Genomic DNA, 21,210 nt, shown 5'->3' with positions numbered 1-21,210 from the left:
TTCAGAATTTTTCTGAGGAGGATATTGTTCATAAAATCCTGCCCAGCAAAGCTGGGTTAGTTGTTTCCTTCACCTTTGCCAAGTGTCCTGCCTGGAGTCACAGGCAGGCTGTGAGTGCTTCAGCCACTCTCTGGTTAGCAGTGTAGTGAAGAATGCGGAAAACTTAGAGCTGGTATTGGTAAATCGCGAGGAGGAACATTCAGTAATTGAAACAAGGAAGTTCGTTGTTCCCAGCATTGCCAAACTCACACTCTTCGTGCACAACATTTAACTTGTTCTCTCTAAGCAAGTGCTAAACCTCCTGGAACCTTGTCATGTGTTACAGCATTTGAAGATTTAGTGTTTCTTTGAAGAACTGGGAAAAGACCATCAGTTGCTGCCTCTTAGCTTTAAAAACTTGAAGCAACTAGTAAAATACTGTAGAACTGGCAGTTGTTTTGTTAAACAAACAGAATTTATGAAATGACAGGTCCACTCACAGTGAGCCTGACATGCTGAGGTGCTGGTATGTTATCCAGCAAAGTTCAGAATCTTTCTAGTTTTCACTCCAAGTCAGGAATCTTAGACTGAAATTGTCTCTCACAGTGAAAGTGCAACAGTCTCCTTAAACTTCACTGCTCTGTGTGAGTTCTTAGCATGCTTAATTGTTGCTTCCTTCAGCACAGGAATAGGAAAATAATTCTTACACTTCCCTTCAATAGCTACTTTAAAGAAAAGCAAACACCAAACACCCCCCCCCCCCCCCATACTGGTTAAGCGAGAGCAGGGCAGTTATGTGGGGACGGAAGGGAAACAAAGAAAATACATTATTATGCAAGATACTGTCTTTGCAAAATCATTCCTCATATGTGCATGAATTCAGAGAAGGTATGGTAGGATGAGACAGACTTGGTGTCCAGAGTGCCAGAGTAAACTTACCTGCTGCAGATAAGATACCTGTCAAAACAGAGAATAGTTTGAATGAAATAGAATATAGATCTATTTTCTGATAGCCATGTTCATCTCCGCATGAAGTCTTGGTTGGCTATGGGAAAGAGCAATACAGGCCTATTTTAAGAGTTCAAGAGTTTAAGCTGCCATGTAGTGTTCTATAAATCACTATTTAAAAATAGTACAGGAATGAGCAAGTTTTTGGGAAACCCAGTCATTAGTGCTAACAGGTATTCGCTCCTGCTCTGTCTACTCCAGGGCAAGCTTGAATTTTCTCACCAATTCAATTTACTGCTTCTAAGCAATTGCTCTTCTGCTTTGTGTGCGTATGGAAGTGTTGTGCAGTTTTTGACTCATGTAACATTAGTGCAGACAAGCAACATGGATGATAGTTGGTTTAGGTGAGGTTTTGTATTTGATGGTGCTAAAATTTAGAAACATACTTTTGTGATGCTTTCCATCAGTTTTTTTCTCCATCATTTGACATTTGCATGAAATGACGATTTCTGGATCAGTGAGCAGTATTTGATATTAAACATTGGTATTACATTAAAAGCCTGGAACAGTCTCCCAGCTAATTTGTTGGCATAAAGACCTCTGAAGTTATTGAAAAGCTTTGACTTTCAGAGAAAATCCAATTAGCCCATCAAAGACCACCCTAAAACATCTAGAATTAGTACTCGTGTAGAAAGTAAACATTTTTAGCAGTTAAATTTATGCATATTAGTAAAAATACCAAGACTTTTCTTTGTATTGCCTCAGCTGTGAGTTGTGTTTGCAGATGAGGATCCTTCTGTGCTGGACACTGCAAGCATAGGCTGTTGCCTTGTAGGTGGATGGGAATGTTACAAGAAATCAGTGTGAATAGTGCATTAGTATAATATATGATACCTATGCTCTGATGAGATTATTAAAATATATTAATTAAAGAAAAAATCCTGCTGAAGGAAGGAGCCTCCATCACATCCTGCAGTTTCTCTTAACCCATGTTAGGCATAAATATAAGGGGATTTATATACTTAGGCATTATGTAGGCTGGCTGGTTTTAGAAGATTATATGAAGAATTAGTCTGCCTCTATGGATAGGCATATTTAACAAATATATTCCAAATGTACTTTGGAAGCAAAGGCAGATATGAAATGCTGTGCAGAGCATGGGGTCCAACTCCAAGCTTGTCATTCAGTAGCTACTTTAAAGCATTGTTTGCCCTGTATTTAGGCTTAATTAGTTTTCTGATTATTTCAGTGCAGAAGAGGCAGTGACTTGCACTGGCCTGTCCTTTCACTTTTTAATTCAGTACAGGCAATGTTCAATCTGCTGGGGTTTCTGTTGTGGAGGTCCTGCAGATATGTTACTGTAGCCTTTACTTTCCTTTTTTGGTTTTGGGTTGTTTTGGGTTTTTTTTAATTGGTGATGCTTTGTAACAGCAGCAGCAGAGTGATGTGGACCTAAGCTGTTGAGTTCCACTCAGAACTGAAGTACTGGTCTCTGCTCCTCTGTTTTCCTAGAGTAGGACAAAAGGGTTAATGCCACCAGGTATTCAGCTTGAGTCCTCTCTCCTCTACTGCTGTTTTCGTGGCCACAGAAGTGAAGTGCATGTGCAGGCAACTACTGTGTAGTTCTCTGTTTAACTGGAGAAAGGGGTGTTCAAATTTAGTCAAATTCTGTTCTTGCTGGTGATGTTTTCTGTCCTGGAAAAGTAGAAAGTTGCACCAGAGCTGGGACGTAGGCAGGAAGTCAAATGCTTACAAATGTAAGGGAGGGCAAGTGATGGAGCATTTTAGTGGAAAATCATTATACTTCAAGCTACTTACCTAATCAACTTGAGTATTAAATTCCTGATCTCTTTCCTGAGAAAGTTAAAAGACCTTTTTCCTTCAATGTGAGATGTTTTCTGCTCTTTGTAGGCCTTCGTAATGAGTATAGAATGTGTAATTCTACATTCAGCTTATCAATGGAGAACAGGTTGTGGAGAACTACTATCATTATTAATTTATATTAAGTTAGCTTTCCACTTTTCAGAATTGTCATGATTTGGTTGACCTGCTAACAATTTAACTCTGCCATTTGAGGGGTTTCTTAGAAAATACACAAATCAGAGAGTTGAGAGATGAATTTTAATTAAGTGTGGTACTTTTGAAATCATCATCTGATAAATATCTTATCTGACACGATAGTTATAATAGAAATTAAATATATATCTTTATGAATAACCTGCAGGGTGTGTGCTGTTCGTCCACTTACAGTGAGGAAAACAAGCTTGTGGCTTTGTGATGGAAGTGCAACATGAAGCAACTCCTGTTAATTAATGAGTTGAGTTTCTTAATGTAATGTGCTTCAGCCTGCAGTCAAGAGAGTGCTGCTTCAGACTTGAAAACTGAGAACAAGCCATAAGCAAACTGGAAACTGCTCATGACACAATCACTCTTGTCTTCAAGGCAAATGACACTCTTATAAGGCATAAAAATGTCTTCCTAGTGGCTTATTCCTCCTTGGTAGGCACTCCTAGTGTTCTTAAATGGTAAGGTTTTTGTTAGGTTATATATCATTAAACATCTGGTTTATTGCATTACTGAGGAAGATGTGAGCCACAGGCTTCTTGGTCCATCTCTGGAGTGATGTTTGAGTGCACATCAGATAATAACTGCCTGTTTAGTTACTTGGTGTGCAGGAGGGCTGCAGAAATTCTGTGAGAGACCATTGAGTGTTGTGAAATTATTTAATTTTTGTTACGGGTGTATATTTAAAATACAGTGCATAAAAGGCTAGATACAAAAATATATACAAAAATTATAATTATAAATTTTTATTGGTGGAGGTCATCCTGTTATCTTCTGTGTACTGTTGACATCATCTTCTTGTTTGAGATGCTGAGTAAAACTGTAACTTTACCCTCTTCCCATTTTTCTTGCTCTTTACTGAAAGAGTTTTTCGTATGCCTCTGTATGGAGTCCTTATCATTTACCAGTATCAGATTTCTTTGGTATTTTATCGCCTTTGCTTAGTAACTTGCTGCTTGGCATCTTTTGAACAGCTAATTACTGTAATGATCTGGATTTCCAGACTTGCAGAGTAATCAGTTCTGATGTGCTCTTCATAGCACAGGTTTCTGTGTGAGTGGGAATGTTCAGTAAATGATGAGAGTTGTGAATTGCTTGGGAAGCCTCACACAGAAATGCTTCATAGATCTTTAAATAAAAAACTGCAGCATTCTTTTTAAACAGCGAGATTTACTATTTCAGCCTTTTTTAAAGGAGAGACTACATTTTAAGGGATAATTAATAGAATTGCAGAACAATTTTGGAGGCTGTCAACCTTATAAACAACAGAAGGGATTAAAAAAAAAAACTAAACTTGTGAAGTAGGTGCAGCAGCTCTAAATGATTTGTGTTTTCTGTTGAAGGATGTTAAAAAAGGTACAGCATTAAGGTTTAATTGTTTTTCTGACACTTGAGTTCTTGCTTACGCCTGGTTGCCTTGTGCATTTTGAAGTGCCTTGAGTTTTCCAAGTGTTCTCTTGCAGATTTGCCCCAGTGCTTAGGTCCATGTTCCTCTTCAGGAACCCAGAAGTTGCATTATTCTGGAGAGTGCTGGGGCATAAGTAATTTCTTGGCAGGAAGGAAAACTGAAACAAATCCAATGGTACTTTTCTTTGGTTTTTTGAAATCTAACTTTCCAGCCACCACGCTGGCACGTACACTTTATGCTTGTACGTTTTGAAATTTCATCTGACAGACTTGCATGAATCACTGGGTCTAAACACTAAAACTCCAGAGGTGAATTTTCAACTTTTTCCCCAACTGTTGAGCTAATCGGCAGTTAAACAAATTGAGGACCTTGTGGTGATTTTTAATAGTAGTGAATTCAAGACTTCTGTAGACACATGCTGTGACTAAATATTTATGTCATGTCAGCTTTTTAATTGCTGTTGTGTAATAGAGATTTTATAACTGATGTAGGCGCAGTGATGATTGCAGAGATGGCCACAAACAGATAAGCTTTTGATGCTGTTAGATTTCTTATTCACAGCTATAGTATCTGCTGTGGTAATGGAACTTCTTCACAGTATATTTTATTTTAAATAATGCCATCCCCTGAAAGCTGGATTGCTTGCCACATCTGCTCTGTAAAGAAACTGACTTCCTGCTTTGAAGGGAAAGATGGAAACCCCTGAGTTCTGTCACAAGTTTTCTCTGTGGGCGTGATACAGCTTGGATGATGTTACTCATCTACAGAATGTGCCCCATGCAGAACGATGTCAGTTCTAACAGCTGAGATGGTTTTTGAACGTAACCTGAAACAAGCACCTGATGAAAATTGCAAGTTTGTATCCGTGCTTATGATACTAAGAGGGACACTCTCAGCCTTTCAGGATTAGGGCTTTTCCAGTTTTTCTTGATGATGCTGTATAAGCTTAAGCAAATATCCTGTATCTGAGTTGGCAGCTTTACTGGGACTGAGAACATGATTAACTCATGGTATATTACATATGCTTTGGCTATTCACAAAGGTGGTGAAACTAATAAAGAAAACTTAAACTTCATTTAAATACGAGCTAATTTATTAAAATTGTAGCATATTTTTGGGAAAGGCATCTCTTATTTCTCATATAAATGCCTATGTGATGTCCTCAGCAGGTGCTAGCACTTTTCAGAGCTGAAGTCAGTGATAGCTCTGATTACCTCTGCTGTGGTGTCATGACCCTCATGGGTACACAAGTGTGTGGTAGATGGTGAGAATGAATGTTCTCTCTCACAGTAGAAAGAGGATTTCTGGCTTGCAGCTGGAAGTTTGTTATGAGGCTCAAGTCAAGCAATGTACCTCTGTTTGGAAAACATTTTAAGCTTTCTCATGTTACTGAAGTGTATTTCTGTATTAGCCTTGTGAAAACTTAATCTGTGTTTAAAGTTTCTAAAATGTTTGCTAGAAAGAATTCTGCACAAAGCCAAACTCAAATCTATTTTTGTTTGTACTTGCTGGAAGAGCAGTGAAAAGTTCTTTTATTCTAGTGAGCTTTTTTTGTTTTATGCTGTTGCTGTTTGCAGGGTGAAAGTTAGTTGTCAGCACTTGCATTTGTAAATCTCTTTTTAAGGGCTGATTACTCTGGGCTGAAAGTTGGCAGGCAAGATCTCAGCCCTAGAGCATTGTTTGGGGTTTTGCATGTTTTTAAATAACAGATCTATGTGACTGATTTGATTGAGAGAATGCATGCTGCTACTCAGACTGTAGTAACTCTAGACAGTGAAACAGAGTGCAGAAAAGCACACTTTGAATATGAATGAGAAAAGTAGAGATGTCTATAGTGAAAGCAGGAGGGTTGGGGGCTACACCCCAGGGAGGTTTTTAGGGAGGTCAGCAAGAGCAGTAGGGGTTTCGTTTGCTGTGTAACAATCAAGGAGATGGATGTCTTTTCCAAACTGTTTGCAAGGTTGTGGTGCATGTGGATGCAGTGTGTTTATAAATACCTTCAGACAGTTGCACATTAACTCTGCTCATACTAAGATACCTAAACCTGCACTAAATGCAGTGTAAAGGTTAGTTGGATGTTGGCACCATGCTAACACACACATGGGGCTTTTGGATGAGAGCAGTCCCAGCTCTGCTTGGCTTGGCACCCAGGCAAGATTGATCATGTGGTTGTGTGCACTTATCTGTGTAGTCATTCTGTGGGCCATTGCTGCTTTGTATCTTCTGAAATTATGGAATTCTTATAACGAGATGGCTTTGAAAATATTTGACAGAGAATAACCATGCTGTCAGCCTTAAAAAACCAAAACACTACAACTGCCCAAAAACCTCACAAAAACCTCAAACAAAAAAAAAATTAAATTAAAATCAACCCTTCCCCCCCCAAACAAACCCCATATTTTTCTGTTTGTGAAAGGTGATTGTGGATGTTGCAGTAGCCTGAAATACCCATGTTTCTTGACCAGATGGTCTCAGTCCCTCCTGAAAATATTCTTGTAACTCCTCAGGTTAACCACTCACCAGGTGTCCACAGGGACAGATCTGTGCAAGTGAAGGGTGACTAATGAGAAAAGGAGTAATAAGGTGCTCTTGCTGTTGCAATTACTAGTTTTGCAGATGGAGCAGTGTATTAGAGTTTTGGGGAAAGCAAACATGGTTGAATGTTGTGCTGTTTCTAAAGAAAATTTTTTTTCCTGTATAAACTTCTCTGTCTTGGCTATTTACAACCAAGTTTGGACTACTTTTGGTAAATCTCTATAAAAGCTAGGCAGTTTCTCTTGGGATAGATAGTTGTAGAAATAAGTACTTGAATGTCTGTAGTAGAGTCAAGAACAGAGTTATTCTCAAGTTGCTGAATTTGACTTATCACTCCATGATGGCCAAATAGCAAGCCAGAAGGGTACAATGGTTTACTATATGCATTTGCAGAATTGAACTTAATGTGTGCTTCTAAATCAGTGGAACACTGGCACAGCTTGCCCAGAGAGGTGGTGGATGCACCATCCCTGGAAGTATTCAAGGTCAGGTTGGACAGGACTGAGCAATCTGATCTAGTTGAAGATGTCTCTCCCTGCTTCTTGCAAAGGAGTTAGTTAGACTAAATGACCTTCAAAAGGCCTCTTTCAACTAAAAAAAACTGTTCTGTGATTCTGTGATGAAAAAAATTTCATTTGATTGTGATAGCTCAATGTTCTGCTATAGGTAGTGCTATCTCTATCCCAAAAGAGTTTGCCAACTTGCATTTTCCTCTTGAATGTCTCCTGGTTATTGCTGCAACATTTGTTTATGCAAAGATACATTGAACTGCTGACTGGTAAACCCTATCTTTTAAAGTCATGGACAAGTTAACTCTTCAATTGAATAATCATTTTTATTGCTGCATTAAAATGCTCCATTTAACTTGTCACTAATTCAGCTGATAAACTCTTTCAAATATTCAGTGACTACATACCTGTGGTTTCTAGAATTGCCAGTTATTGATTGTGGTTTGTATAAATAAGCTTTTATATGAAGAGATATATCAATACTAATGAAAAACATGCTAAAACATGTCATATGGAGAGCTTTTAACATTCCATGATTTTTATTGGTTTTCTCTTTCCTGAAGTATCACTGCCTTTTTCTACAGCCCTTGCATTCTCTGACATGATAGTCATGGGAGTCTGCTGTCATGTGAGTTTTGTTCTCTAGGAGTCTACTAAGTGGCAGCTCTGCAGTAGAAAAAGTGGCATTAACTTTCCAGAACAGCCCCGCTTGTGGAGTCGTTTTGAGGTATCTCACAACCAGTGGGATTTTGCAGCTGAGCACTTGACATCCTACAGACTTGTAGCAGTGGGATGTATTAAGTGAAGAAAAATTGCAACAGAAGCTCCCTCCTTCTGTGTTTGGGATCTTTCTGTATGGCTTGCTCATTTACAGAAAGGCAAAGGCTGATCATGGTTAAAATCGCAGGATTTGGAAAGCAGGTTTTACCCTCTTCAAACAAATTACTTTATTGCTGTTCTTTGGAGTGCCATTTTGATCCTTAGTGATCAAAATTCAACTTAAATATATGGGTTTGACAGTGTAATTACTAAAAATAATTTGTTTACAAGGTGAGTGGTATTAGTATGGTGTGTATCACAACAAATCCATGTGTCTAATGAGAATATGATTATTAGTCTGAGTAAGCAAAGTTACCTATGGCTTCAATCTAGACTTGGCCTGTGATAAGAATCTTGCATAATCTCATCTAAGGGACTTGTGAAAAGCAGTAGAGTGATATGCTGCTCTAATTGCTGGTGGCTTACCCAAGGAATTTGAAGTTGCAGTGTGCACACTGCAGTTGTGTGATGTCAGGTTAGCTGACAACCTGTCTATCCTCAGCTGCAATTAATGCTTTAGCTGGGTATTTTGTGCTTGGCTAGTCAGCAAATGCTTTCAAGGACATATATGTAGTGGAACTTTACGTTTTGTTTGACACATTCATATGATTGCAGCAGTTTCCCTTCCCTTCCTTTATCCATAGACTTACAAAGTTCTGGTGTTAACACAATGTGCCAGAGGATGGAAGAGATTGCAGCATGGCTCTGGGCAGGCTGATCCTAGAAGGGAATGGGAATATGTGAGATAAATAGGTGACAGAAGGATACAAAGAGGTACCTTAACATGGATATGGGAATCAAAATGCTGAGTAGATACCACCATTGCTGACTGAAACATGCTAGTGTTTCTCTAAAGTAGCCTTTAGCTTATGAAGGGTAGTATGAACAGCAGTGGAGATTACACACAGTGAATGTGAAATGAGTAAGGAGTCTTGGGCTCTTTTTAGAAAGAAAAATTAATCCAAAATTCTTAAAGGCTAAACACAATTTCTTTGAAAGACATGAAAAGAAGTGTTCTTCAAGAGGCTTAGACACTTCATGCTCTGCTAAAGTGTCTACCTCTTCCCATGCATGGCTTTGAGCAACACAGAGTCTGGCTATTTAATACTGCTTTTGAAAAATTGCTTTCATCCTGAGGATGGTTTTTGGTTATTTTATAAAATATAAACATCCTGAATGAATTCCAGACTTTGTTACATAACCTGTGAGTATATTTGTGTGTAACACTGTGAGGGATACTGTAATTTTTTAAGTTCCATTTTAATGTGGTTTTTTTTGTCTGTGCCATTTCTTCCTTAAGTAGTTTGGGTGAGAGACATAGTGTTAAGAAAAGTAACTTCTGAGAATATAACAGTGACTTTTGTTTCTTTTGAAAACATACTTTTCATGCTAACTTCCCATCAATAGCACGAGGTAATAAGCAACTGTTCGTGTAAGCTGGAATGTTCATCTTCTTGGGGATGTCAGTATATTTGTTTCCTAGCTATATGTATAAAATACCATTTGCATAATCCTTTAATACAGGTGCTCAAATCAGTTTATAGCTGAACATAGTAATTTTCTTTGAAAATGTTGGAATATATTCGGTCAGCTGCAGTTGATATTTGCTTTTGTCCATTTCAAAATACAGTATAAAGGAGACTCATGCAAAGCCATAATGCTCTAGACTGAAAGTCTTCTTAACTCTAGTCTTGGAGTCCAGGTAGCCTAAAAGGAGCTTATGTTCCTAAAGAATGGAACATTACCATTAATTTACATGCGCTACAAATCTTTACATTTTCATTTTAGGGAGATTGCATGTTTGGTGTCACCAACTTGAAGGCAATAAGTCTTTCTCATTCATTGTTACAGATACAGTACTGGAATTCCCTGTGAATAAAAAACTAAAAATGCATTTTACATCTTTTTAGAAAAGAAAAAAATAAAAAGCCTGTTTTTCACACCTCAATATTTACTTTAAGACTTCACGCTTTAAATTAGCTTTTACTGTTTTTTTGGTAACTTTTAAAAATAACAGCATTAAATAATAGCATCAAATTTCAAAGCAATGTCACTGTCAGACTTTCAACTCTACTGAGTTTTTTTACTTGTTTAATCAAATAAAATAAGGTTTTGGGATGATAGAGCAGAAGAACAGGTTGATCATTACTAGTCTAGCAGAACTGTTGTAACATGCTTCTTAAATCTTGCAAAGATAAAATGACCATGAAAGTAGTTATAGAAGAAGGGTTAGTTTGTGACTAAATGCTTCTTAGTGAGTGGAGTCTGCAGGTGGGATGAAGAAGTCATGATTTGAAATGCAGTCTGAATAAGTAAGGTGAGAATCAAGAGAAACTTTCCCGGTGGAATTTCCCTGCCCAGTGCTGTGGCAAGTGTTCATCTCTAATCCCAAGGCAGCCAGTGACTGGGAGTTGAGTGTATCTGCAAGGTGGCTTTATCCTCATTTTATGTTTTCTCTGGATGCATAATCGTGACCGAATTGTGTGGAAGTTCTTTGGGCCTTTGCTCTGAGTCAGGGTGGCGTGTCTGGAGTGGCTGTGGTTCTCAGGAATTTCAACAACCACTTACAAAATCTTTTGTCTTCTTATTTTTGCAGCTTACAAAGGTGACCAGTAAAGTTCTCTCTGAGCAGCCAAAAAGCAGACAGCTCATGACTTCTGATCAGGACACTAAAGTTGTGGCTGAACCGCAGGTGCAGCAAGTACAAGAAGTTAAGGACGGTTCTCATCTAGTAAGTATTCTAATTGCATGTTCCCCTGGTGTGTTACAGGAAACATTGTGTTTGCACTATGTCTTAATCAAAATTGTAGGTCAGAACATTTTAGAAGACAGTTGGCTGACAGAAAGCATTGAAACATTAAACAGCCAGAGCAGAGCTGTTGGAGGTGGTTAATTCTCCATACTGATTAGGAACCTCAACTTAACTTTGCTTCAGCCCTTTGGGGATTTACATAAACTTCAAGATATGACAGTTTGCAGTCATTTAAGGTACAGGGGTTTTTAGGCTATGCAGGAATTGTATCACTAATCTTGAATTAGGTTCTTGCTCACACCTTGCCATGTCAGGAAAATGCAGAGAATGCACTTTGTATGTATGTGTAATTGAAAAAAGCACAAACCCATACAAGCAGGGTTTGGCAGTCTGTAACAGGAATTTTGCTCAGTCAGTTGTGCCAAGTAGCACGTGTTGCTGCTGCTGTGCAGGATCCAGAGAGTGTCTGTATGGGATGCTTTTGGCAGATCATACAGTAGATTGTACTGTGTGCATATATGTTGTAGTAGTATGTCTTCAAGAAGATTGAAGACTTGATTTTTATTCAAATATGTTCAAATTTTTGTCTTTGTTAACTGTATATTGGGAGGAATGTTTCCTCTTGGGACATCTTGAAGGGTTTGGTTTCATTGTATGTTGTGGTAGAAGTTTCGCTTGTGCTATGCTAAGCAGCAGATACTTCCTGCTTCCAGCTTAGCTTGGAGCAAGCACTAGGGAGCATTCTGAAATACTCATGCTTTTCTTTTCTAAGAAAGCTGGTGCACTTTTTGTTTGTTCCTCTCCCCCCGCACTTTTTTTTTTCTCTGAGTTCTCAGTTTTACATTTCTTAGATGTGAGTTTTTACTTATTTGAAGGTAGAGGAAAAAACTCAACCTGGTTTTCTGCCATACTTCCAGAAGTTGAACTTCTGAGATGTGCTGGGGATTTTCTTTGGTGTTTTTTTTTTTTGGGGGGGGTGGGGGGGGTTTCTCTTTTCTGTACCCAGGGCATTAGTGCCAATAAACTTGAGTAAGAGTGGCTTGCAGATTCTCTTCAAGAGCTTGAAGCTGTCTGTGCGTTTCAGCAGGCACATTAGCATTAAAGACAATGCGTTAGTCTTCATATGGGTGCTAGTTAATTTAATTTGACATACTAGAATTTTTATTTAAAAAAATTGTATTAAAATTTTAATTCCTGTTGCTCCCTACTTATTTGGAGAAAAATAGTCATTTATTTATATTTCAGGAGACCTTAGCGTTCTTTTCATGAGAAGAGAAAGCTGATGTCAGTTTAGATATCTTGGAATGTACCCATAGAGCTATAATGGTACATTTCAAATAACTTGTTCTATTGTGATTAAAGGTTTCCTTTGGCTGAATATTTTATCTGAGAAAGATGAGACCTTTTAGGTCTAGTAAGCTAGCTTATTAGGCTTTAAGTTATACCAATATGATACTCTTATGTGTACAACATCAGAAGGTCATTCTGGTATGAGCATAATTACCAATATATTCTGTTAACAGTGGTGTTTTCAAAATGGTCCCTTCTGTAATGCCATGCTTACATGAGTTGATTTTTGTCAGTGCTTCAGGACTTCACTTGCAAGTTCTGTGCACAAGATTATAGTTGGAGAAGAACTTCACAGAGTGCAGGAAAGAATTAGCAAACTGAAATCATTAAGACCCTTCCATTTTTCCATAAATGTGATAGGAAGGAGAAAAAACTTCTGAAATCCTGGCTCTGTTGCCTTTAGCAAGTACATACTTGAGATCAGGTGCAAACCACCTGCTGTTTCTTGTGTTTTAATTATTTTGAGATCAGAGGGCTAGACTGCAAAAAGACTTAGGTGCATGTTTGTGCTGATCATTATTTCAGTGTGCATTTGATATGGGGCCATACTGCCCTGGCACCTAGTGAGCTTTCTAGGAGTCTGTTTTTAATGGACTTATAAGAAATGTGCTGAATTGTGTTCCCAGCTGTTTCGGCTGTGCTGTTCCACTGGGATATCTTGATACACCTTGTCCAAATGCTTTGTTCAGGAAGAAAGTTATTTCAATGGGGAATCTTGATGCGCTTCTCTAGATCCTGTAAAAATAGGTATTAGGCTAGTTCTTCATTGGAAGTGGTTATATAAAGTATTTTTTTGTTTTCTCTTTGAACAATAACTAAATTTTTCTAATTATGAACTTAGTCATTCTGTTATTTGGCAAGAACAAAACTGAAGACATTCTACTGTGAGTAATGTTGAATAGGTAATCAGTAGTGACTAAATTATAATGAAGGTTTTGATGTTTGGATGGAATCCTTCAGAAATCACTTTTCAGGGTTGCTAGTTAAATATACACAGGTCACTTGTTCACTAACATGTTTCAAAGTCTTAACCTCAGAGTGAGTGAGACAGTCTTTTCTTCTGCACTGGAATAGCTATGAAAATATGCTATTTAAAACATAATCTAGATCAGTCACAAGTCTAGTATGATTCTAGTCTAGTTGGTTCATTTCTAACACAACCAATCAGTTTGGCTGATTCTAGTGGTATTTAACAGCAGAATTTTGTACACAAGTTGTTTGAAGGAAATTGGCATCTTGAGGATCTTCATGGATTTCTTGTCAATAGTAGCTTAGACTTACACATTGGAGGTACATAGCTTAGAGGATACTAGCAGATTCTTAACTTTGATGGTTTTCTTAGCTTTGGGAGTTAAATGTGCTGTTTTTTCAACCTCTTGGACCTAGAGATGGGCTTTGTCACTTCAGCTGACATCTGCCAATAGACTATTTGTATCCTGATTTGGCAACTACTCTTTCTGATAGAGCCCTTGTTAGACTGGACCCAGGAGAGTCAGCGTTTAAGAAACGATTCACTCCATTTTAACTCACTTCTGTGCTTCCTTTTCAATAGTAACTCTCTGCTGCTAGAAATTAGGTTACTCTGAGGGAAGAGACCAAGGTGCAAATCCCATGGTGGAGGTAGTTTCTATGTCCTGTCTCTGCCAAGTAAGATTTAACTGACCTTTAGTGCTAAAGGTACGCACAGTCTTTTTCCTTGATTGTTGAGCCTAAACTCTTCCTCTGCCATGCTAACATATGAATGTGTGGCCTCTCAGAGCACTTTCCAAGGACCAAAGAATTTTCTTTTCCTTGATTAGTCAAATTGAAGACCTGAGCTGGAAATTTGAAAATATATTTAGAAGGGATTCTTGTCACCAAGCGACAACAAGTTTGGCAAATGTGTGTTCCAGTGCAGGATATTACAGTGAGGCCATTTAAATTTGCCATCTGATTGCAATACTAGCATCACCCATGCTTTCCCTAGTTGAATAATTACTGGTGCTGCCATGGGTTTCTGTTAATGGGAATTCTAATATGTGTGGTACACTGATTTTTGTCAATCCTTATAGGTGCTATAAACAAAAGTTCAATCCTACTGTTGCTCAAAGTAGGGGAAAAAAATCTAGAGCTTCCTGAAAGATGGCACTTAATTGTACTTCCCAAAAATGCTTTTCTTAGGAAATACTATAAAAGGATGTCTCAGGCTTATTGCTGCTAGATTATGTTGTTCAGAAATCCTTTTGCAGCCCATTCAAGAATAAGCTTCAAAATGTAAAGGAACTGAGGAAATCAAGTTAACTAGTTTAGTACAGGACCATGTGCTTAGTGAAAATTCAGTATACCATATGAACCTCAGATCACTGGACAATACACAGTATTACATGCAGTATGTGCCAAATTAATGTTAAGCAGCAGTTTGTTTAATGAGTAGGTGATATTCAAGAGACCATGACGAGCTTTAAAGAAATGGGAGAATTAGACTTTAAACTGGACATGTATGGTATCAGCAGCATGAAAGATCAATACTGGTTGGTGTTTGCTCTTTCTGTCATGGTATTCTAGATTTAGGCCATAAGAAAAGTGAATAAGACCATAAGAATAGTTTTTTACATGTACATGATGTCTAATGCTCATGTTTAATTATTTCATTGTGTAGAATATGTACTTAAACTCTTAGCAGTCTGTTAACCATGATCTGTTGGAGAGAAAGTCAGACAATTTGATCAGCTGTTTCAGAAGCCTGCAGCAGTGTCACTGAAACATCTCTTGTGAGGCTGCTCTTCTGTGTTCCCTTCACTGGTGATGGGCATGGCATCAGGTGTGACCTGGGAGTGCAGAATAATCACTGTTTCTTCAGAACTTGTTACAGTTGCATGGCTTTGTTATAGAGAAAGAATGAAGGAAGTTAGATTTTGGTAGGTTGTAAGGACTGTTTTGGCTTGTGTTATTGTAACTTTGAATCTAGATATGTTTTTAAATTTAGGCCCATAAGGCTATATTTGGGATAAACCCTTATTCCTTGGCAAAGAATAAGTACATTGAGAAAGGAAAGATGGGTAAGTATACTCTAGTTAATAAGCATGTTGACTTCTTGCCTTCTGTGTAGGTGTGTACAGGACATAGGACTAAATACCTATTAAAAAAATAGTAATTGTTCAGGTTATGAAAGTGCTGCTTCAGAGCACTTTTGTTTCATGCAGTCAGAAAACCTATTTAGGCTTTGAGTAGATGAGAAATATACCAGAGCTAAAATATGCATGAATAAAGGGAAAAAAAACCAAAACAAAATAACAAAATTTGCTCCCCAGACAAGTTGGGCTCTGAAGTAGCAGAGCATGAACTCTGTTAAGTGCTTTTCAAGTTGGTGGCAGTGTTAAGCTTAGCCAGAAGGTGCCTCGAGTGATGTAGCGTAACAGGAGTGGCATTTTCTGCTTAAATTCATGTTGTCTTTTTTTTTTTTGGGAAGTTGTAATCCCACACTAAATAGTATTGAGAAATTTGTCTTAATGAATGTGCTCTGTAGCTGCTTTAAAATAGAAATTATCCCTGGAACCCTAAGATAAAAACAAAGGAACAAGTACAAAATGTGCTCTTGCACATGAGAACGGTATGGGAAAACTGGAATAAGTTTCTGCTTGCCTGAACTGCTTCACCTCTTTTCTTCCCATGGTTGATAGGAGAAGTGGTTATTAAGGTACTGGAAAAGTGGACTTTGCCCTGGTCTGTCTCTTAAAGACACTTAGTGCCTCTCTAGAAAGCACGAGTTAGTAATGGTTAAATCACAAAGGGAAAAATCTTGCTATTTGTTTATCTGATAAGGCAGTTTTCTGAATAGTTGTGAATTTTTTAAGTATTACTGTGACTTTAAGCTGACATTAAAAACAGTTAAATTGTTTGCTCATGGCATTTCTTCAAAAAAACTATTATAAGTAACTCCCTCCCCCTTTGCCTGTTCTCGGTTCCAGGGAATGCTAAAGAGAGGAGTGACTTGGCATAGTTTTCAGTCTGGATCCAAGCATGTTGAATAACTTTGTCCCAGGGGAGAATTGAAAAAAATGCAGCAGATGGCAGCAATGATGCATCAGACTTCCTATCCTTAGGAACAGCGTAGCTGCCGGCACTTGGAGTCTTCCTGGGTCGGATAAGGGCGGAGGGAGGGTAGTTTTCCTCTGATCTTGCTTTACAATTTCAAAGCTGACTTGCTGAAGAGGGGATGTACTTTTTTGTCAATTCAGGAATCTTTTATGGTGAGAGTTAGTGGAATATTAGTTGCCATAAGGTGCACAACCAGTGGAAAAATAGCACTGAGTTAAGTGTTTGTCTGAAAGAGCATTTGAAATAGAGTTTAAGGGTCTGTCTTGTCTTACTCTCTTACTGATTTTCAGTATCTTTTAAGTAACAGAGTAGGGTGGTGGTATAGTTGCACACTCTGTAAGCTCTCTGAAGTATGGGGTCCAAATCTGAAATAATAGCAATGCATTTGAGAGAAGGTCTAAGTGATGTGAGGTAATGGAAAGGCAAAGAAGAACAAATCTGTTTAGGGCAGAAGAAGATTGCTGGGTATTTTCAGCTTTTTTATTGGGCTTTTATATTTGAAGAAACAGAACGACTATTTATTAGCAACTACATGAACTTACAGTAATAGAAGTATTTCAGTATGTAAATACATGTGTATAAAAAAGGCTTAGTTGTTATGAGGTCAGAAGGAGTCTGTATATGTACAACAATAAAAATTATACTGAGGACAGACTTTTGGAAGGAGTAGCATTCAGTCAAATTACTTTTTAAATGTTTCTGAGTATTTACTAAAAGGATACACAGTTTTTTTCTGAGCTGAGGTATAATTAATCCTGTAACAGTACCACGAGGTGGGTAAATGATCTTGAGGCCCCCTTCAGTGCTATAAGTCACTGAGGAATTGCGTATTCTTTTTTTTTTTTCCCATGCAGATAACACATTTTAAAAAAAGGCTTGGAACAGAACTAGCTTCTGATAACGTACAATGACTGCTCAATGGAATACATGAGGTCTTATCTATCTTTAGCCTGTTTTTCCTTAAGAAGTAATTGTGGTGTAGGTTCAGCTCTGGGGGAAGGGAGGAGAAGGAGAAAATGGTCCAAAAAGTGTTTGATCTACATGTCAGATTTAAACCTGTCAAGCCAGAATGCATTTTTCTTTATATAGGAGGTGGGAGTTGTAGTAAATATGAAAATAAGTGGTTTTCTGGCACATATGGGCATTGTGGAAAAGATGTTATTTAAATATTTTAACTATTTGGATGAACAAAACTTTTTAGGGAACAATAGAAGTTCATAAGACTCAGTAATACTCCTAAACAGACTGTAATCTCATTAGAAGGAGTATTTGGCTTGAATATTACAGTGTATATGATGAAATACTGAAACATTGCTCAGCAACTGGGATTTGGACTTTGAGTGGCAATGACATATGAACCCCTGCATGGTTTTAAAGTGTGCTATTTTTGGCAGTTGGGTGTTGGCTTGCCTCCTCAGTAGCCATAGAAAGTTAGTGTAAAGAGGAGGGTGATTTGCAATGAGAAGACCCTCTGACACTACTTATTAAACATGGGCTGCTGCTTCAGTAAAGAATTGAGTAACAGCACGAGTGAGGAGAAAACCAGCTTGTTACAAAAATCTGTGGAAGAGGAAGCACCAAAGTCAAGGATAAGTAAAACTTTATCTTCAATTTTTGGAACTGTGGAAAGCCAGGATCTGCATACAGTGGGAAGGACAGTTAATAGGGCAGCTGTGACAGTTGGCATTGAATGTGTTTGTAGTGATGATTGTGCAGTGTCAGATTCTAAATCTGGTTTTTGGGGTAGAAAAGGAAAATATTCATCATATAACAGCATGGGGAATACTCCCCATGGCAGCCCTAGGAGGACTTACGGCAGACCTTTTAGCTTCTTTAATTCCATTAGTCACCTCTTGAAAGTCTCTGGTACGTATGGAAATCTGCAGAGAAGTGAAGAAAAGAAAGATAAGATTATTAAAAAAAGAGCACCTAAAAAACTTAATAGTAATGGTCAGCATGTGAACAATGTAGAAAATAGTAATAGCAATATTAATAATGAAAATGTACCTTCACAAGAGCATTGCTTGTTTGAGCATATTTCTAATTCACATGTAGCAGATATCATAGACAAAGGCTTACAGAGTGAAATTTCCTTAAATAGAAATTCTCTGGAGGATTATGCAGTTACATGTGACCATTCAAGGCAAAATGAAACAAGAGTAAATGTTGAAGACAGCAAGAGTGACAGCTTACAGAAAGTTTCGAGTTCATATAGAGAGATGTCTCCAACATTTTCCTGTCTTGATGTAGACAACAGTCAAAATGTGAAAGACAAGGAGTTTTACAGCATTTGTGTTGTAGATGCCGAAGATCTGAAAGGGGATGAAGAGGTGCCAGCTACTGTGCATGAAGAGACTGCAGCAGACATAGATAACTCAGCTGTTACTGATGAAGGAATGTGCACCATGGCACGACCTCTAGACAGAGGGAAGGAATTTCCAATGCAACAGTTGGCACAAGTGGAAGCTAAGTTTAATTCACAGAAAGAACTGTTTGAGTATAAAAAGGAGGATGGATCAAACATGGAGAAAAAGGATACAATGGAATATTGTAGCCTAGACATCCAGTGTTCTTTTGATAACTTACTGACTGACAGGTGTCAGGTGCAGAGGTTAAATACTGACAGTACAGTAACAGATGTCTTAAAAGCAAAAGTGCCTGGTGAAATCATCCCTGAGAATCAGCAAGAGGAGGTATATACCATGGGTAGTGCTGCCAGTTGGAATGAATCACTGCATACAGCCTGTGATTCTGTGAAGCCTGTGGATGCTGCTGGAGAGGACCAATACAGCCCTAACTCAGAAAAGGTGAAAAACAGTGATCATATTTCTAGTGTACTGTTAAACACTGGAGTATCTAATTCAGGAAAAACTGAGGGAAGTAATCATTCTGATGTTGTACCACTTGTTGTGCCACTAACTAGGCATCCCTCGAGTGTTGTAGAGCAAATAAATACCAAACAGGTGGTAGACAACATAGGGGGTAACTTTAAATTATCATTAGAGTTACATGAAATGGACAATGTAGAAAAAGATGAAGAAGTCTGCTTTCTAGAGCCAGAAAGTGAAGTAAACTCCAATATGGAAAAGAAAACACTTGAAAGAACATATGGTGATAGCCAAACATTTTCACCAGACTCTAGTGAACATCACAACAGTTTTGAAGAATCCTTGAAAGAGGGAGAGAAATGCACTGGTACAGTTTTGCATAGCTGTGAAGCTTTGAACATGACTGAAACACAGCCAAACTTGGAGGAAGGTTCTGATTTTCAATCTCATATTAAGAGTTGCACCGAAATCAGAGCATCATCAGAAGCTGCAATCCACAGTGGCATGGAGGAGGAGATCTGTGTGAGTGCTGCTGAACTAAAAGGTGACTTTCTTGAGGAAGCTAGTAACTTGAGCAGAACTAGATCAGGGATAAATGATGGCGCTGTGACATCTCCTGCACATAAGCCAAGCACAGATGAAATGTTCCTAAAGGAAAACAGCCTAGAGTGTCACATTTCACAAGAGTTAATAGAGAATAAAGTATGCAAATACTCAAATTCAGATAACAAATCCAGTGTCTCTTCTGTGTCTGTGGAATGTGAGCATATGAATAAAATAGATATGAACAGCAGACAAGATGAACAACAGGATGTATGTTCCTTCCAGGCAGTCGAAAATCAATGGAGTGCAGAGACTGAGTCAACCAAAATAGCTGGGCATGTAGTAGAATCTGTAAAACAGACAAAATTTGAAGGTCAGCTAAATGAGTCCATTGATAACAAGGCAGAAAATGTAAAACAGAGTCTGGATGCTAACATTGCTGATTGTGATAATGGCATCTTCAATTGCAGTGAAGGGTTGGCTGACAGTCAGAATGCTCCCTCTGACTCCACTGTACCTGCAGTCATGGACAGTTGTACGTACAGGAGTGTAAAATTAAAAGATGTCACTAAAAATCTGGAAGATGCTACTGAGGTCTTAAAGACAGACCGTAACTTTTTGCCTGTGTTGTGTCAAAATGCGTGTTCTCATGAGCATGACAAACCAGCAGAAGAGCCTGAGTTGTGTCACTGTGCCGGTCCAGAGCCAGAAGTTGGGAACACTCAAATTTCTCTTGGACCTTTTACTGAGGAAAGATCAGAAACTCATGAAAAAAACATGTGTGATGTAAATGAATGTACTTCACAGGATGGTGTAGTAAACCAGTATGTCAGCATCCACACAAAGGAGAGCCTCACTGGTTTTGGTTTATCAGCTGAGAATCTAGAACCTTTTACCAGGGGGAATTTGGAGCAGTTGCAAGCCAAGACTACTGAACTGAAAAACACCAGTTACATATTAAATACTCAGATGAATGACTTGACCACAAGCTGGGAACAGATGCAGCCAGATCACAAGATTTTCTCAAACAAAGAGCTTGGAGTTTGTGTTGACCCAAAGCAGGTAGACAAATATGCTGCTACTCCTTCCTATGAAATACCCAGTGCCTCTCCTGGTGCAGCAGGATTTCAGCAAAGCAGAGAGCAGTGCATGTTAGGTCTGATGGAAGATGGATCAAGTGACCAGAAGCACTCCTATGACCTGGACAGACAAAATCCCCACACTGAAATGTGGTCACATTTCATCAATCTTCAGACTGGCAATGCTGATTGGACAAATCAACTGCTTTCTGACACAGTTCCTCCCGGTAATGGTGAATATCTAGTGGGCTTTTTATGGAATAATGCAGCTTCTAATGATACCATGAAGAATGACAGACTGTGTATAGTTAATGAAAAC

The 21,210-nt window shown here is 38.3% G+C and overlaps 1 protein-coding gene across 2 annotated transcripts in view; it reads left to right on the top strand.

The window, feature by feature from the left end:
* The window catches only part of LARP4B (La ribonucleoprotein 4B), a 55,844-nt gene that overhangs the window by 7,337 nt on the left and 27,297 nt on the right, over nucleotides 1-21,210 (top strand). For both annotated transcript variants that reach the window (XM_059839952.1, XM_059839942.1), the window contains one exon: nucleotides 10,859-10,993. In XM_059839952.1, the coding sequence (XP_059695935.1) occupies nucleotides 10,913-10,993 (81 nt within the window). In that variant the 5' untranslated portion in view covers nucleotides 10,859-10,912. Of the gene's footprint in view, nucleotides 1-10,858; nucleotides 10,994-21,210 lie in introns of those variants that run through there.

The sequence above is a fragment of the Haemorhous mexicanus genome, chromosome 1, assembly GCF_027477595.1.
Source record: "Haemorhous mexicanus isolate bHaeMex1 chromosome 1, bHaeMex1.pri, whole genome shotgun sequence".
NCBI lineage: Eukaryota > Metazoa > Chordata > Aves > Passeriformes > Fringillidae > Haemorhous > Haemorhous mexicanus.
The sequence above is the reverse complement of the archived record's forward strand: the minus strand, read 5'-3'. Positions and strand labels throughout refer to the sequence as shown.